Genomic DNA, 17,743 nt, shown 5'->3' with positions numbered 1-17,743 from the left:
CATTCTGCATTTCATAATCCTAACAAATATTCTATTAAACGCAACTGTTCTTACCTTTGATAATAAGATGTTAATTTAAATAGTGAAATTTTGGAAATAATCATATTAAAATCCATTTCATACCATTCAAAATTCGGGTCTTTTTAGACCCAAATTTTGGTAATTTTATGGTTCTAAAACTCTAAAAAATGTAATTATGTTTAACGACATCACGAATGGAGAGCATAAGAAAAAAAAATTGCGTAATCGTGGGTCATCTTGCGAGAAGAATCGTGAAAATCGCAAGGAATGTAATTTATTTATAAAAAGTTTGAGGAGGAAGTGGATCCCGAATGTGCTGGGCAGGAAACACCATGAGCTGCATAGATTAAATCTGAATGGAACAGTGATCATTAGAAGACCATAATTTATCGGTAGCATCTTTCGATAGCAGATGGCCAGAAGGTATGAGTAAGAAATTCTGAAACGTTTCCTTATTTCTGTAACCTTAAAACTTAGCATTATGTGAAAAAGTTATTCGTTAAATAGACATAACAATAAATTGTTCTACAGAATGTATTTAAAGTAGTACCGCTTTAAATTTTCAAAGCTAAATACTGTTTATAACGAACTATACTTATATTTAGTAACTGATGCAATGGAGTATAAGGGTCTCGACATCATTACAATGGTGTCAATAAGTTTAGGCATCGTCACAATAGAGGTTTGAGCTTGGGAACTGATAGAACGTCAACTTTTCCCATTACACGAGGTCCAATGTTCAATTGGGGTTATATGTCAAGAATGGATTGGATGAAATATGGCGTTCTGCAAAGGAGGGATGCCTCTCGGAAAGAGTTTCTATGGGAAACTGACTCCTATTTAGCCGTTAGACATTAAAAAAAAAAACCCCCGGAAAAACCAACGTTGATGAGGCGTGAACCCATGACTATCTATTATTATTCACTCGGCCACGTGCGAGCAATCATAAATTAATAGCAATATTTTAAATTAATCACAAAAGATCGTTAAACTTGTATAAACCTGTTTATAATATAAAGTAACTTATAATGTATATAATTTATGAACCAGCGTTATGCAGTATATAATAAGGCTACTGCGTATGGTCTGTATTGATTCATTATGATATTGATTATGATTATATAAACTTATTAGCGTGGCAAACAATACACACACATCATGTGACAGTATTAAAAATAATTATTTATCTGAATTTATCGTTTTTACCCAAAGAAACCCTCACATACTTATAATTTACTTTACTACCTTATAATTACAATAATTCTAAATTAATTCAAAAGCAGAGAGTAACAAATGCATGAAGCGAATCAAATTAAATATTAATTTGCATTGATTCTGTTATATATATATACACATGCACGCAAAAGATGAGAATAATTGGATTACTTGTATTTGCATCCTGGGGTGCCTTTCAATGGGAAACTGGTACTGTACCTATTTAGGTACAAACGTGAGGAACTCCAGTGGCGAGCCAGTTGGTAAGGCGTGAATCCACGACTAAACTCTTTCCGCCCTGTGGGCACTAAGAGGGCCTCTTTTAGAAGGCCCATTATGGGTTCGGCCAGGCCCACAATGGGGCGACCGGGTGGTGAGGGACGGGGCCCGACATATCCGAACGGACCACCCCCCGAAAAATTCCTGGGGATTTTCGACCCGTTCAGATTCGATCCCGGGTCCCCCAAAGCGGTAGGCTGCCACGTTGACCGCTCGGCCATCCGGCCGTCAGTGGCGAGCCAGTTGGTAAGGCGTGAATCCACGACTAACTACAAATGTTCGGTGGTTTTATCCACTCGGCTACTGATGGATGGGCTGGATAATAATTGAATTGATCTTTTAAAAAAAATGCAACACATGGGCCAAGGCGTGCCTTCCGAGAGGATTTTCTGGAAAATTGAGCCTAATTTAGGTTTTTTAAAACTCTTTCCACTCCTTGGGCATTGAGGATCTTCTCAGCAAGCCCTTTATAGGTTCTGCCAGGTCCATAAGGTGGTCAGTGGTAATGGAAGGGGTCCTCGACATATACGGATGGAAATTCCATCCAGAGAAAACTCTGGGGTTTTCGACCCATCCGGATTAAATCCCGCGTTCCCAGAAAGGTAAATTGCCATATTAAAGGTTGCTAGCGATAACCAGAAAAAGTCACTGATGACGACGCGAGTTCTGCATCGCAGTTCGAGTGGATATATTCCATACAGACAGTTTCTCTGTCTGTAAGCACTTTCCATCCATTCTTCCTTCACCTACAACTAACTGCTATCTTTTTCACCACAGACCTACTTTTATTGCTTTTATTTGTACATGTATTACCGTGTGTTAGACGTCGAGTAATATAACTCTTGCTGTATTTGTCTGCCTTCGTCTAAAGAACTATTCATGTACAAATGTCCATTCTTAAGTTTTGGACACGTATATACAATACGTATTACTGATAGTTTGTTAATAGTATATGGTTTTTTAATATAATGGAATATACTATAATTATTGTGGGCAATATTGTTGAAGATTTTTATTCTCATCTTTACCAATTCCAGCAACCTTTAGTAAAATTAAGCCCCCATTTAATGGAAAAGTTGTATGGATTCTGTATTACAGACACCAGTCTACGTGAACTGAAAATTTTACCTATTACTTTGATTTGTTAGTATACAGAAATGCAACACTTGGGCACTTTGCCAATGGGGAGTGCTTCTGGAGAACACTTTCTATGGGGAAACTGGCCTCTATTTCGATGTGACAAACACAAATACCCAGACAGAAAATTCCATGGCTAGCCCACTGGTAGTTTTTTATACAAACCTGCAACCACCAGTATTGTGGCTTTATCCACTCGACTAGTGGTGAGATTTATCTATCACAGGTAAATTTGATTCGTAATTGAATCAAGGTCAGTTGCGGATCAAGACAAGTGAGACTTGAGTAACTACTATTAAAAAGAATCTATTATTTTTAAACTTTACCGTGTGGGCATTAAGCCAACCTTTTATCCAAACTCATCTGCGGATTCAGTCAGGTCCACAACAGGGTACAGGAATGGCAAGAGATGATGCCAACACATTGGGATAAACCACTACAAAAAGTTTCTAGATATGAAGAGTAGGCTAAATTAGGTCTGCAAGCTATGAGCTTACATTTGCATACATATGATTAGAGTTATACTTAGTCTAAGAATATGTTAAATTCTATCCAAACTTGCCTCATTGATCCTGCCATTGTTGAAAGGTTTATTTTAGAATATTCGAGAGCCAGGCTGTTGCATTTGATCTCATGTCCTCAAAGGTTGCAAAATGTCTCAAGACTCATTTTCAGCATCAGAACAGCAAAAGTCATTTATAGTGAGAGCCAGTAAGTGTTACTGATCATTTCTATGTGCAAGTTTTTCATAGGTTTTGAGATGCAGTTCAGAATGGTGCAACAAGTGGGAGAGTGATTTCTGCATCATGATAATGCAATGAGTCACTCATCACTTGCCATGCAGCAATTCCTTCTCAACAAAAGACTTCCTATTATTGCCCAACCACCAGATCTTGCTTGAAGGTAGTTTTAGCTGTTCCCTAAGCTGAACATGAGTCTCAAGGAAACCACAAAATGGTATTTCTCAACCATTGGAAGACATCAAATTAAATATGATGGCCAAACTCCCAAATATTCCGAAACAAGCCTTCCAATAACAGCAGGATCAATGGAGCAAGTGTGGGTGTGCTGAAGGATCCTTCTTTTGATGATGATTAGATAGGAATTTCCACTATTACAATGCTATTCCAATTTTCAGGAACTTTTTGATTGCCCGTATAATAGTACTAATGAAAATTCAATCTATCATTGTAAAAAAAATGTATCATTTTATAGTGTTTTCTTTACAAATCCAAATTTCTCAAGCTCTTACAACAAAGCTGTTTCCAATTTCCTAATACTTTTAATAAGGTATCAAAAATATTGCAAACACATTTTAATGAGGAATAATTGCATTTCAAAAATATTACAATATATCTTGCATTGCCTTTTTAATACAAAAAAAAGAACAGAAAGTTTTTCTCACAAATAAAGTGAATATCACAGTTTACAGATCTTGTAACATTAGAATTTTCAATGCCCACTTATTTTAACAGGAAGAAATAAATTCAAAATCATCTTGTGACGACTGATACATAGATTCAAACAAAGGTTATGTCAACGCATAACAATTTAAACTTAGTTCTGCCTAGTCTTTTCGCGTTATCGGAGGACAGGCCAACTCCGAAGATTTGCTAAATGCAATCTGAATGTTCAAAACAGACTCCAGATTATTCTGGATGCATTCCATTCTGCAAATATGACATTATTTTGATTTCACATGGCACAGAAAATGTATTTACACATTATGGTAAATCAAGTTTTGCAACGATTCTGTAAAGCAAATCATGTAAACTTGTTCACTAGTAAAAATTCAGCAAAGAATAAAACTTATCAAACAGTAAAGTTTCAACATTTAGGTTAATATAACAGCATTTATACTTGATTATTACAATTATCGAAATTAATTTTTTTTGAGAATTTGCAAAATCTTGTGCGCAAATGTAAATAGACACTGTCAGTTATATGTTGGGTGGCCAAAATTCAAGTAACCAAGATATAGTTTAAGAATGGTTCATGATTCAATTGCTTCACTGAAAGCAATTTAACAACAAATCCAGTGTTTATATCCTAGTTAACCAACTTTTGTGCTGCCTATACTTTTTAATATAAGCTGTGCAAACCTTAAAACAGTGCAAAACATAAAAGAAGAAAGTTGAGATTTCTTGACTAAGCGATATATAAGACCATCAATGCATGGTCAAATTTCAACTGAAATACAAGCCATTTCAATGCAGTTACTCAGATGTTGCTTTAAGCTTTTGAGCTGCAAAGCAAAACAATTTTTACACAATCAGAAATTTACTTCTAATTTCAAACATGACAGACTAGTTCGGTAATTCAAATATACAGATGTGCGCACCATATAAGTTAATAGGCAAATTCTGTGCACCAAGTTTATCTCCAAACTATCAAATCAGTTCTCCAAGTTCTAAATTCTACTCAGTGAAAATATCAAATAAATAAAAAATAAAACAACAGTTTAAATGTATTGCTATTTGTAACAGCAGCTAAAATTTACTTTAGATAAAAAACGGGAAGAGGATCCTCGCAGAAATATTCTCTTTTCATTTCTATACATTAAAATCTTACTGTTCATTGCAAACAGTAAAATAAAAGCATAAAATCTCGTCCTGATATAAAATTACACATTGTTTAACAATTTAAACTGTTTGTCCGTTTAACAGATCTTTCTTCATTTTCTGCGCCTGCTTAGCTAACTTAATTTTACGATTATAATAAACTTTAAAAAAAGTTGCTGAAAAAACGATGGTGATGCCGATTCCACCCTCTATATTTAAGGGATGCTGATATATCAGACAAGACAATAATATGGCAATGGCTTGTCTTACTGTCATCATGATGACAAATGCCACTGGTCCAAACTGAGATATGGTGTAAAATATGAACAGTTGCCCCATGGCAGAACAGATAGACAACAGCACACAGTCCATAAAAAATTGAGAAAACTGAAACATAAAGGAGACTGATCTGTAAAATGCACCTTGCTGCAACAGCGATACGGACGTAAAGATGCAGGAAAACAGATTGACTCCGCACATCATCTGAACTGAAGACATGTGATACTGATTAAAAAGCTTACCCTGCCAGTTGGAAGTGAAGCTGTCGAACAGCATGTAACCTACCAATATGACAAAGCCCGAAAAGGAAGTGACCGTGCCTCTGTCAAGCTGTTCTCCCTGTGAGAGTAGAAAGAGGACCATTCCTACTGAAATCATAACTGCTGAAGCATACTCATGCAAACTGTACGTCTTCTTCGACACCACCTTCCCCATCAGCATCACAGGAATGATCTTTGAAGCCTTGGCCAGAATCTGTATTGGAAAGCTAACAAATTTCAGAGCTTCATATTGACACCAGCTACTCATTATATTGGAAAAGGAGCAATAGGAATATTTGTATAGTGGAGCAACGTGATGAGGTTGCTTAGAAATTAATATATACACACCGGAAAAAATAAATGCCAAAACTCTATTGACAAAAACCAGAAACTGAGAATCTGTAAATATCTGAGTTTCTCCCAAAACATCTTTGTATTTTTGAGTCATGATCTTCTCTTGAAGAACTCCCCATGTCAAATACGATATCTGAAGTCCAAAAAAACAAAAAAGTAACTGGAAGGCTTCTTGATATGTGCTTTTCTCGCCATTTGAAAAGGTAAGTTTAGTCTGCACATTTTCGGTGCCAGACCTGTCTTCTGGAGTTCCATAAATACAAAGTTGTAGGCATTTCTGAATGCAGGATTTATCTGTAAAAATATTGGAAATAAATATGATTTTGTTGAGGAATTCAAACTTATGTTGGAAAAGTTTCCAGGCTGAGATACTGAAATTATTTATACACAGCCACTGATGATAACTGACGATCAAATGAAAAGTTTATTTAAGAGAAATAAGCCCAGAGATACTAGCAGAGTTTTAAATGTTTCCTCTTGAGTCTGTAGTAAATAAACATTCAAGCTTTAAGTATTTCTCAGACATAGAACGACAAAAACAGCTAGTTTGTGGGATCACCAAATCTACTCCACACACATTAAACTCTTCATTCGAGTATTGTTTACTGATTATACCGTATTTTCAGGATGTTCAGCTGCAGCTTATCAAAGAAAAACCAATGGTTATAACATAAATGTGGCCTAACAAACAACAAAACATTTAAGTGCTATCGATCATATTACAGTCAATCAATCAGCTGTGTTTGAGTTTGGGTTCAATTCCATGTATTGGTCTGCAAACCCCATTGTAAAAGTGCAGCCTGGATGTAAGAAATACAGTTGTTAGCTTTTAAGACAATCATGTAAATTACTCTGTCATGGCTACTGGTTGTAAAGGAGGGGGAGAGAAAGACATCATATATCTGCCAGTCAGGTCATCTGGACATAAATTAATTTAATTAGCAACTGTTCTAGAGTTTTCCAATCTTCTTTCAGTTCCCAGACCATAAATTTTGTACACTAATAAGATTTCAGGAGAGGTCAGGTGAGCTAAGGCCCTATTTGTCCTGTAATTTTTCAGGAGAGAAAGAAGCGGAACAAGTAGATGTAAATAACGAATTCTTAGAGGCAAACATGACAGAATTGTTTGTCTCCAATAGTTAAGCTAGTGATTTAGAAGGTTTTCAATGAGGAAGAAAGGTTAGTCTTTTGCTGTGTATACATACCATATGTATACACAGCAAAGGACTAACCTTATTTGTTTTGCATGTTTTAGTGCTAGATAAAACTTTGTTTAGTGGTTCAATGCTCATTATTATTACAGTAGAGCATCGATTATCCGAATGTTGATCAACTGAAATGCCAATTAACCGAAAGCTTTCCAGTCACAAATTTAAATTTCTGCTAGTGCTGTGGTGCTGCATTTCTTTGGCTATGTCTTAGGCTACTCAAATATTATTTTTGTTGGTGTGCGTGTTTTAGCTGGCAGCACTGGCACGACCATGAGAGGGTACTTAAGGACGTGCCAGGATTTGAATAAATTTCAACATGGGATAGGTTAATATATTTTTTGTACATAATCAGTTATCCGAAAAATCGATTTTCCGAACAACCCCAGTCCCCAATTGATTTGGATAATCGATGCTGTACTGCAGGGATGGTGAACCTTTTTGAGTCCACATGCCATATTGTAAGCATACTTAGCTTTAAAGATGTTAATGCGTACCAAAGTCTTAGACTTTGAATAATGATATTTAAAGAAATTAAATGAATATGCTTTGATTTGAATAAATGTAAAATCTCCGATTGAAAAAAGGATGATCAGGTGATAAACAGAAAGAATGATTGAAAAAGACAGAAATCATGTGATACATTATGTGCCAGATGATTTCTCTTATGTGCCACTTTGGGCACGCGTGCCATAAGTTCGCCACCCCTGCTCTACTGTATTCATTTATTGGAAGTTTAAGATTATTTTAAACATTTTCACTGCAGCCTAACATCCATGTAGCTTATCAAACTAAACATTTTATAAATATTTTGTTTTTAACAGTTTGGTCTACAGTTCTGAAAATATGGCATATGTTACCGGTACAAATCAAGACTTCTTGTGGCATCCCTAATGGTAAAGCTCAGAACTTAGCATTCCTGTCACAAAAACAATGTGCAACATGAGAAAAAGGCAGTTATAAAACTGTAGAATATGACCAATTTAGTACAAAAGGATACCCAGTATACATGAATAGCAGAATAGAAATGCTAATTTGCTGCTATTCAATTCCTATTGATGCTACATCACTAATTGCCTCACAGAGCAATAATTATGAGAAATAGAAACAGAATAGGAAATGCATATTTTTATTCAGGACGGAGCTTCTGATTACTCATTGGAATAGTTCACTACATCTACATGTAACACATGGTTTCATTTCCAATTCTTTCCAATGCAATTAGTGATGTAGTATTGACAGAATGAAATACCAACAAATTAGCATTTTTTCCTTTATAGTCATGCTATTCATATACAATGCTCGTTCATACTAAATCAGTCATACTTGACAACTCTGTAGTCAACATTTCCTCGAATATTGGCACATCATTTTTGAGATGGGAACACTAACTTCCAAATTTTACCCCTACAGGCACTGCAAGTGGTCTCACCTAGTAGTTCAGTCATTTTACTATAACTATGTATCACTTTTATAACTGTAGCTCTCTCTGTTTTTCAGTTATCTGCATGGGTATATAAGAATTTTACAAGTTCTACAAAGATTACAAAATATTTTTAACTCCTAATATTTGTGTTTTGTACAGTTGCATTTCTCATATAATGAGTGTAATTTCAGAAATTTTATCATCTTAAATCAGAGACTAAATCAGCTAGGAAACTTTTCATATAGATACGTAATATAAAATTTGATTAGTATAAGAAAAATAACAATATTTAAAAAAATAGATTTAAAAATCAAACTTGAACTAACCTTTTCTATCCAGATAATTTGATCTTTTAATCATAAAAATAATAATAGCTCCAGGAACTAGCACAGTCGCATATCCTAAAATATTAACCACCAGTCTCAAGAACCAGTAGCTGGACCAGTTGTCCACAAATGTAGTGGAGATGTTGCCAAGTGGGTGTCCGCAGACAAAAGCAAAATGAACTATACATATGTACACAAACAGCACCCTGGATTAAAATAAATGAATATTTTTCAGGTATCTTAATTGTGATAAAATAATATGTTACGTGAATAAATTTGGGTGTACAAATGTGTTAAAAAGTCTATATTTTTATGTTGTTTAGTTCTTTAAATTCCCTATCCATTGATGTACTTAATATCAATGACACAGGGTGACAAGGAAGTGTTATAAAAGAAGAGAAAGTGTGATTGAAGTACCTATAGCAAAGGGCATTTCACATTTTGTATGTTTTAGAGTATTATATAGTGTCACTGAAGTCGTCCGCTTGTTAGTTCGTTGTTCAAACTTTTCAATATTTTGGAGTTCCAAAGTTTATTTTTTTGATAATTTATAAGTACCCGTGACAAATCAATAAGCTCAAAAGTATCTAGATCATCTTATTTGTTTGAAGTAAATTATCTGATAAAGTATTGTATTGTGAAATATATGTGAATTACCATTTTTCAATTAAAATCATACATACTGAGCATGTAATTGGTTACATCTTCCAATTTCAAAGCCTCATTACTATCTGGAAATTTAAATTTAAAATTAGTATGTAATCGTAAAGACTATGCCAAACAGAGATGGCATAAAGACTAGTCATATGTCTTAAATCAGTGTTCTTTAACCTTGGGTCCACAAAAAATTTTGTACACCCCTTACTGTTATACTTAGTAGGTGTTGCAGTATTGTGTCAGGAGACATATAGCAAAAATTCTTATTTTATCGAGGCTGCATGCAACTCGAGTGATTGATCATGTAAAAGGGAAAGCAACACCATTGCAAAAACATGGAAACCAGTGTCTTATTATGGCCAGTTACAGCAGTTATGCATCCAAGAGGTTTAAGTTTAAGAAAATTTATCTTTAGCCTTATGCCGGTTTGCAAAATATTATTCCTATTTTGCCAGTCCACAGGTGTGTAAAGGTTGAAAAACACTGCCTTAAATGGCAAACGGCAACCTATAATTTAACTTGTAAGCAAAACACTTGTTTATATATTAATGACAACCTTATGCCTGCATAGTATCTATCCAATAACTTAGTTTCAGTCATTCTCTGGCTCAAGCACTGAAGCAAATGCTGTTGTCAAAGGCAAATGGAAAAATGTCAACTTACTAATCTTATATACAAAAAACAGGATTAACTGGATTGAGTAAGCAGGTAAGGACAAAAGAAGTTAATTATTTTAAGGAAATGAGGATAATTAAGATAAAATTTACATTTAGAATGAAAAGAATTCAGAAAATATTACCTCATCTTTCCTCTCAAACAGAATTAAAAATTATGTTACACATTTATCTGCAAAGAGAAAAAAAGATTTATTCCCTTTTATTATTTAAAAATTTAATTAAAAATAAGTGTATAATATATACTATATTTGAAAATTGTATATAATTGTATTAGAGTTCAGGTGGACATTCTATAGGAAATTTGCCCTATTCGAATATCAAATATGCAAAGAAAACCCAGGAAAAAAACTGCATGGCTGACTCATTGTTTGGACTCAAACTCATACCCAACTATCAATGTTGGTGTTTTATCTGCTTGGTTGTAATGGACCTTGTAAACTTAGAAAACATTAAAAGAAAGACAATACCATGTGGAGCCTGGTATGATGGGATAGAAAATGAAGTGTGAGGAAGAGACTGAAAAAGAAGACAAGGAAAGGTCTTTAAACTTAGCAGACACAATTAGTTCTCTATCTCTCTAGACTTTCTCTAAGCTTTAAAGCATAAAGTCTAAAGTGACCAACGACTTTCCCTCTGAACACACCAATTCCCATTACAGCCAACTTGTGCGCATTTGGATATCGCACCGCTTAAGGTGGAACAAAACATTGTGCCTACACAGTTTAGTAGTCTTGGTCTAGAGCAGGGGTTCCCAAGGGGTTTCTCAAAAGAGGTTTAAAAAACCAATTTAAAGAACATTTTTCCCTTGATCCCTTTCAATATTATATATAAATATATACACCATAGCCTGTTACATAATTTTTAAAAGACATCTTCCTACAGTTATTTAAAAACAAAATAAAATGTATAAAATTTTTAAAATTTATAAATTAATATTTTATTTAAAAGTTGTATCAATCCCCTCAAACTTTCATCAACCCCCAAAGCAGTGGCGTAGCGTAGTGGGGGCGGCAATTTAAAGGAGCAGAAAAATTTAGCAAAAAATAATAATAATACCTAAATAAGGGGGTGGCAAAATTTTCCTCTGCCCCGGGCGGCTGACACTCACGCTACGCCACTGCCCTAAAGTGTCAATACCATCCCTGTTGAAAAACCCTGGTCTAGAGCCAACATAAAGAGGGAGACATTAATATAAAAGATCCAGTTATAAAGTGCAATCAGATTTGACTGTCCTCTGTATAAAGTTTAGCACCAGGCCATATCTTCCTTCGTATTAACTAAATACAAGTGCATGAAAGTATAGGAAATTGACAGCAAGCTTTTCAATGGTATTGTCATGCACGAACCCTTCTTCTCATGGAGGGTAGGGTCCACGACTATCTTGGCTCCTATAAAAAAGACTGTAGCTTAATTTAAATGAAAAAGTCAAAAGATTTTCCCACATTATATTGGGCTATAATATGGCTATTATTTAATAATTAAATATTAAGTAACTTTGCCTAAGGTAGAATTAATAAGAGATGGTGCCTATGCCTAGAGGTAGGCATTAAGCACAATCTCTTGATAAATTTAATAATTATAAACAAGCAATTATTTATTGTGACAGTCACAACAATGGGCAACAATTTTTAATCATATTTTTAAATTAAATTATATGCCTTCCATCTCATATTAATAGTGTCTTGCCCCTGTACACTATATGTTTCCTGTTAGCAATAGAATCATGCCAGTCATGTATCCAACTCCTTTTGAGTTCTGCAAGAAAAGAATTGGCCCGGAGAGAGACTCAAACCTGCAACTCCTGCTCAACTTGAGGATGCATCACCAGTTATGCCACCCAGATTGTCCGATCTTTGCCTTCAGAATCGTTTGTAATTTAGATATAACCATACTAGTTATTTACAGCACCAAGGTATAAATAAATTAAACATGAATTTATTTATAATTATTAAATTTATCAAGAGATAGTGCCTAATGCAAACTCTAGGCAAAATTACTTAATATTTAATTATTAAATAGTAGTAGTATTACAGTAGAAAACCGAAAATCGGAATCAATTGGGGACTGGGGTCATTCAGATTAGGGATTTGTTCCGATTACGGTCTATGTACGAAAAAATATATTAACCTGTCCGATGTTCAAATTTTTCTCCGTTGTGTGTCGCTTCGTGTTGAAATTTCGTCGATTTTAAGCCTAACGAAAATTTTTATTATAATAATCGAGGCTATCGTATCGTTAAAAATTATTTCTGCATTTTGTACAAACAAAATAAATATATTGAAGAATATAAAAACATAAAAATTATACTTTAGAAGTAAATTTAGTATCAAAAACGTTCGATTCAGCACGACACAGTCTGACTGAAAATCGTGCTGATTACCGGCGATTCCGATTACCAGGGTGCCGATTTACGACTCTCTACTGTATAACCCAATATAATCCAGCAGCTCATTTGACCTTAATCGAAAATTGGATTAATGGATGTTTATATTTGAAATAAAAATGTCTTAGATCACCTCAAAATTAACAAAAAACATTTCTGTTTAGTTATAAAACCAACTGGAAACCACAAAGAAAATGGATAATGGAAACTGTGAGGCTTCTCTGCAATGATCAGGAATCAAACTTCACATGCTAGGCCACACAGAATGCCTAATCATCTCCATTTCTGACTGATCACTAACAATCTAAAAACTGAAGTGTCATTCCTACTCTTCTTTTAACTATTTTTCAAAATAATTAATATTATTCTAGTAAGGAATCATTCTTTGAACAACATACAGGGATTACATAAACTTGAATTTGACAAACTATTTTACACTCAATTTTTAGATGATTAAAAATGAACACCACTGTTAATATTCAAGAGATACTATATTAGCAGCATGCAATTCTTTTTCCATACCATTAGTTTCATTAAAAATACTTTCAAAATATAAATAAACTCCAATAACTAGTTTAGTATTGGATATAAACCCCATATTCTATATATTATACTTTTAACAATTAACATATGACCCAAATGTCATAAATAAATATATTTCCTGTGTTAATTTCTGAAGTGTGCCATAAACACCACTCTCATTTTATTAAACAAATGTGTGTTAATTTACAAACTGGCAAATTTCCAAATACAACTTTGTCAGTGTAGTTACCTCTATTAACAGTCATATTTGCAACTGAGGATTGAGAGTTAGAGTTAGAAGTTAAAGCAATTTCCATTCACTTCAAGTACACAAGAACTGCCAGCTCATCCTCTTTAAACAACTGTTTGACTGGCTCATTGATAAATTTTAGTTTATTTGACCAATTGTATTTTCACAATTAGTATTTGGAACCCTTTTAAATGATTCTGATTCTTGAAATAAAGTTCTAAATCAATTTAGCTCATGTATTACAATATTCCACTATAATCAGAATTTGTATCATTCTTTCATAGTGGTTTCTATGACATCGTAAACCTAACTTCAAGGCCAGTGTGGAGTTTTGAGATTGCTAGCTGTCATCAGAGTCAACAAGAACATTGTCCAGTTTACTGTCAAACTCTGGTTGAGAGCTAACTCAGTGCCTATTAACATGTTGAATGCCAAAAGCATTAAGTGCCTACACAGTATGGGCACCATTTTTATTAATCAAGGTCATTTTGCTCTTTTTAAATATTAATATTTAGTTTTGTTTATAATAGATAGTAATATTTAATATATAGCGAAAAAATATTGATCGAGTTAAAGAACGCATTATTACTCAAGCTTAATAATAACAAGCCTAGCATAACCTACCTCACCATATAGGCCATACACATGCATGTACAAGAGTAGTTATTGTTCCATAGGTGCAATTTCAAATCAGTACGTAACTAACACCATTGAATAACACACACCTCGCCAATTTAAAAGGGGCGTGGGATTCAACTATGTTCAGTTCAGAATGTAGTTGATCTGAAGGGGGAGTGAAAATCCCAAATAACATTTAATCAAATTAAATGTGTTTGACTCTTTCTAATAAAGAAACAAATACTGCAGTCATTACATACAAGATGGAAATTCTTCAAACATAAATCTTTTCAATAACTTAGATTATAAATTCTTCTTTGAAGAATGAATTAAAAAAAAACTAAGTAAACATGATGTCAAAACAATCACAGATGCAGTACATCAGGAAGAAGGCAACTGAAGAAAATCAAAAAAGGCAAGAGGAGCAGTTGACCTAAATTAAAGGAGAAGAAAAATAACTAGTCTATTTGCTATAACCATGCATGCTTCCACAAAAAATAGTTTGCAAAATCAGGTAACACAGAAAAATACGCTTAGTAACGTACGATGAGGCGGCCACCTTGCTTCTTCATTTCATGCGTGACATTACAGGGAATAACTTAAATTTATCTTTGTATACTAGTACATTTATCAATTAACAGGACTTATTATTCTGGAAAATTATGAATGCAGATATTTAGTCTTACAGATCAGAAATAATATTTTTTATTTAGTTCACCTGAACACATACACTTTAAGCTTGTGTTTCAGACTTGTTTGTTCCTCCTCAGCAGGCATTCAAAAAGCACTTTCTACAATTAACAATTAAAATGTTTTTTTGTTACAATTATAATTAATGTGTTTATTTTTAATTTTTAATTATAATTGTAACAAAAAACATTTTAATTGTTAATTGTAGAAAGTGCTTTTTGAATGCCTGCTGAGGAGGGACAAATAAGTCCGAAACACAAGCTTAAAGTGTATGTGTTCAGGTGAACTAAATAAAAAATATTATTTCTGATCTGTAAGACTAAATATCTGCATCCATAATTTTCCAGTAATTATAATAAGTCCTGTTAATTGATAAATGTACTAGTATACAAAAATAAATTTAAGTTATGATAAAGGACACAAAGGCATATTAATTAAAAATTACAGGGAATAGATTACAGATTTATATTTTAATAATAATAAAAATATTCGGTATAATCTCCTTACAAGCAGGATGTTATAGGCCTACTCTGAGAATATAATTAGCTGCATATAACAATAAGTGATTTTTGCATAATTTATATGCATCAAGGTTTAGACTCTAGCAGGATGTTTCTGAATTTTATATTCATAAATATAATTATTTCGAATGCATTATATTTTGAGGACAAATTTGAAAGAATTTTATCATTTTTTTTATTTTTGTAAAGTTAATACAATGTTACACAAAACCATAAAATTTTCTAATATGAAAATTTCATTTAACAAAAAATAAACATCCTTTAACATTGTCACAATGCCTGGCTGCAATTTTTAAATTATATTTTTAATTTATTTAATTTAAAATATATGCTCTCCACCTCAAATTAGTACCATAGTGTCTTGCCCCTGTACATCATGCTTTTCCTTTAACAACAGATTTGTGCCAATCTTCTATTAACTGTTTTCAGCAGAAAAGTTTTGAACTGAAATAACGTGACTTCTAGTTTGTATCCAAAGCTTGTATATACTTAATTGGAGCTTCCTGCTTCCATATCTGGTGTCAGATTTTATCTTCTATCTAACTGCGTTCTCAAGATTACGGAAAGACAGACTGACAACAGTGGTAATTTATAGGTCTACAATATTTTCAAATTGCAGCCCAATAAGTGCACAAATGATTAATTTGTCACTGCAAAGTATCAACACACTAAAACTATATGTAATACACAATTTGACAATTACAGTACACCTGTTCTAAAACGAGATCAGCCAGTTTGGAGATGGTCCCACCTGTACTATGTATATCCAAATTAAATTTAAATCTAGATAACAAGCCGGCATCTCGTTGCATAACCACCTGGTCGCCAGGAAAATGCAAGAAAAAATTCAGATGTTGCAAATAACCACATCCTTTGCAAAATATTGTTTATTCGTCCAGAGATAATTTGCAATCCTCATAAAGCATCGACAACCCACCGTGTCACCATCAGTTACACACTCGAGATTTAATTCCGGAAGAGCCTAGTTGAACGAATAAAGAAATTTTTAATTTGAATTAATTATTATTCCCTCCTTATGTGACTGCTAATTCATTAGTGGTATTTCTATTTCTACCTCTTTTCTTTTGAGTGCGCTATGGTCCCTTGCTTCTCCTCTGAGTGCGTCACAACACATTATACACAGCTAAATCTAATTAAATTCTCAGTGTTTAACATCCTGTTTGTAAGGAGATGATACTGAATTATAATTAATCTATAGAAATTTATTTATGCTAGTGAATTATTAGTCTCCATCTCCACATCTGTCATTAACACATCAAATTTATTGTCTTATTTACCTGTAAACAATTATAATGTCAATAAGTCATTAAATGGCGACGAATTTTGAAAATGTCAATTAATTTTTAATCAATTGTCATTATAATTCACTTGACTCGTATTTTTCATTCCATTTGTGGTGTTATCATCCATTACTTCCGATCACATATCATCGAGCAATTGTCAAAAAGAGGGAAATTTGAAAGCAACTTACCAATTTTAACAAGTTTTGACTAGTTTATTGGACATTTTCGAATTAGGGATCTTCCTTGACTGATAAACATCTTATCAGAATACAAAACGAAGCGAAATAATTAATGAAAATGAGCACATGATCATTGCCATGGCACGAAGACACGTTGGCACGTCACATCACCTCGCAACTATCTGGCGGAAAATTTGGAAAGTGTTGCCAGCTATTAGGTATTATTTATTTTTAATGACTAATTAAATTTATTTAACATTATATTAGTTTTTTATTTAATTTCAAATGGCCTATTGAGTAAAAATTCGAATTGAGTAAAAATCAATTTATACTCAATAATCTTAGCGCAAATTTTTATAATTTTTGATATAGTATTCGGAGGCCATAACAGTTATTTATGCACTTCATTTGTTTATTTTAATAACGTATAAATTATATTATGCAGAAATTAAATAATATTTCCTAATTATATTTAAATAATTATTCGTTTTTCATTATAACCATTGCGGGTTCGACTAGGCCCATAATAAAGCGTATTACTTGATATTTCAAGCTGTATTGACAGTCCGAAATGAAAATTTTTCAAATTTCTTGGCTTCGTATAGAACTATTAAACCTAGACACATCTTTCCTGGGATTTTATCCTTTTAAAAACGATTTGACTAATCTACATTAAAATTTATCATAATTATTCTTTAGGATTCTGCAAAAAATATAAGCCACCGTGAAATCTCGATAGCCCATTCAGTATCGATTTTCCCACTTGACAATTTGTGATAAACAGCAATGGAAGGCTAAAATAATTCACACTTCTTCATTATTAATATAATGTCTGGGGTTATATGAGCCAGATATTTATCTGTACTTTCAAAGAAA

At 33.3% G+C, this 17,743-nt stretch overlaps 1 protein-coding gene across 1 annotated transcript; it reads right to left on the bottom strand.

Annotated features, from left to right (window-relative positions):
* Nucleotides 1–3,900: 3,900 nt before the first annotated feature.
* sll (slalom) lies at nucleotides 3,901–17,037 on the bottom strand. The gene is made up of 4 exons (XM_067270844.1): nucleotides 16,877–17,037; nucleotides 10,523–10,569; nucleotides 9,067–9,272; nucleotides 3,901–6,400 (listed from the first exon to the last, which is right to left on the bottom strand). The coding sequence occupies exons 2-4, from the start codon at nucleotides 10,525–10,527 to the stop codon at nucleotides 5,295–5,297; spliced, it is 1,317 nt and encodes a 438-aa protein (XP_067126945.1). The 5' UTR covers nucleotides 10,528–10,569; nucleotides 16,877–17,037; the 3' UTR covers nucleotides 3,901–5,294.
* Between the last annotated feature and the right edge of the window lie 706 nt (nucleotides 17,038–17,743).

Source organism: Centruroides vittatus, unplaced genomic scaffold (assembly GCF_030686945.1).
Source record: "Centruroides vittatus isolate TY-2023 unplaced genomic scaffold, ASM3068694v2 contig_109, whole genome shotgun sequence".
Lineage (NCBI taxonomy): Eukaryota > Metazoa > Arthropoda > Arachnida > Scorpiones > Buthidae > Centruroides > Centruroides vittatus.
Note: the sequence above shows the minus strand (reverse complement) of the source record. Positions and strands in the feature narration are given on the sequence as shown.

Bases quoted from the DNA above. Each gene is read 5' to 3' on its own strand.
- sll (XM_067270844.1), bottom strand. The intron at 6,401-9,066 runs GTTAGTTCAAGT...ATATTTTTACAG, and splicing joins AAATTATCTGGATAGAAAAG to ATAAATCCTGCATTCAGAAA.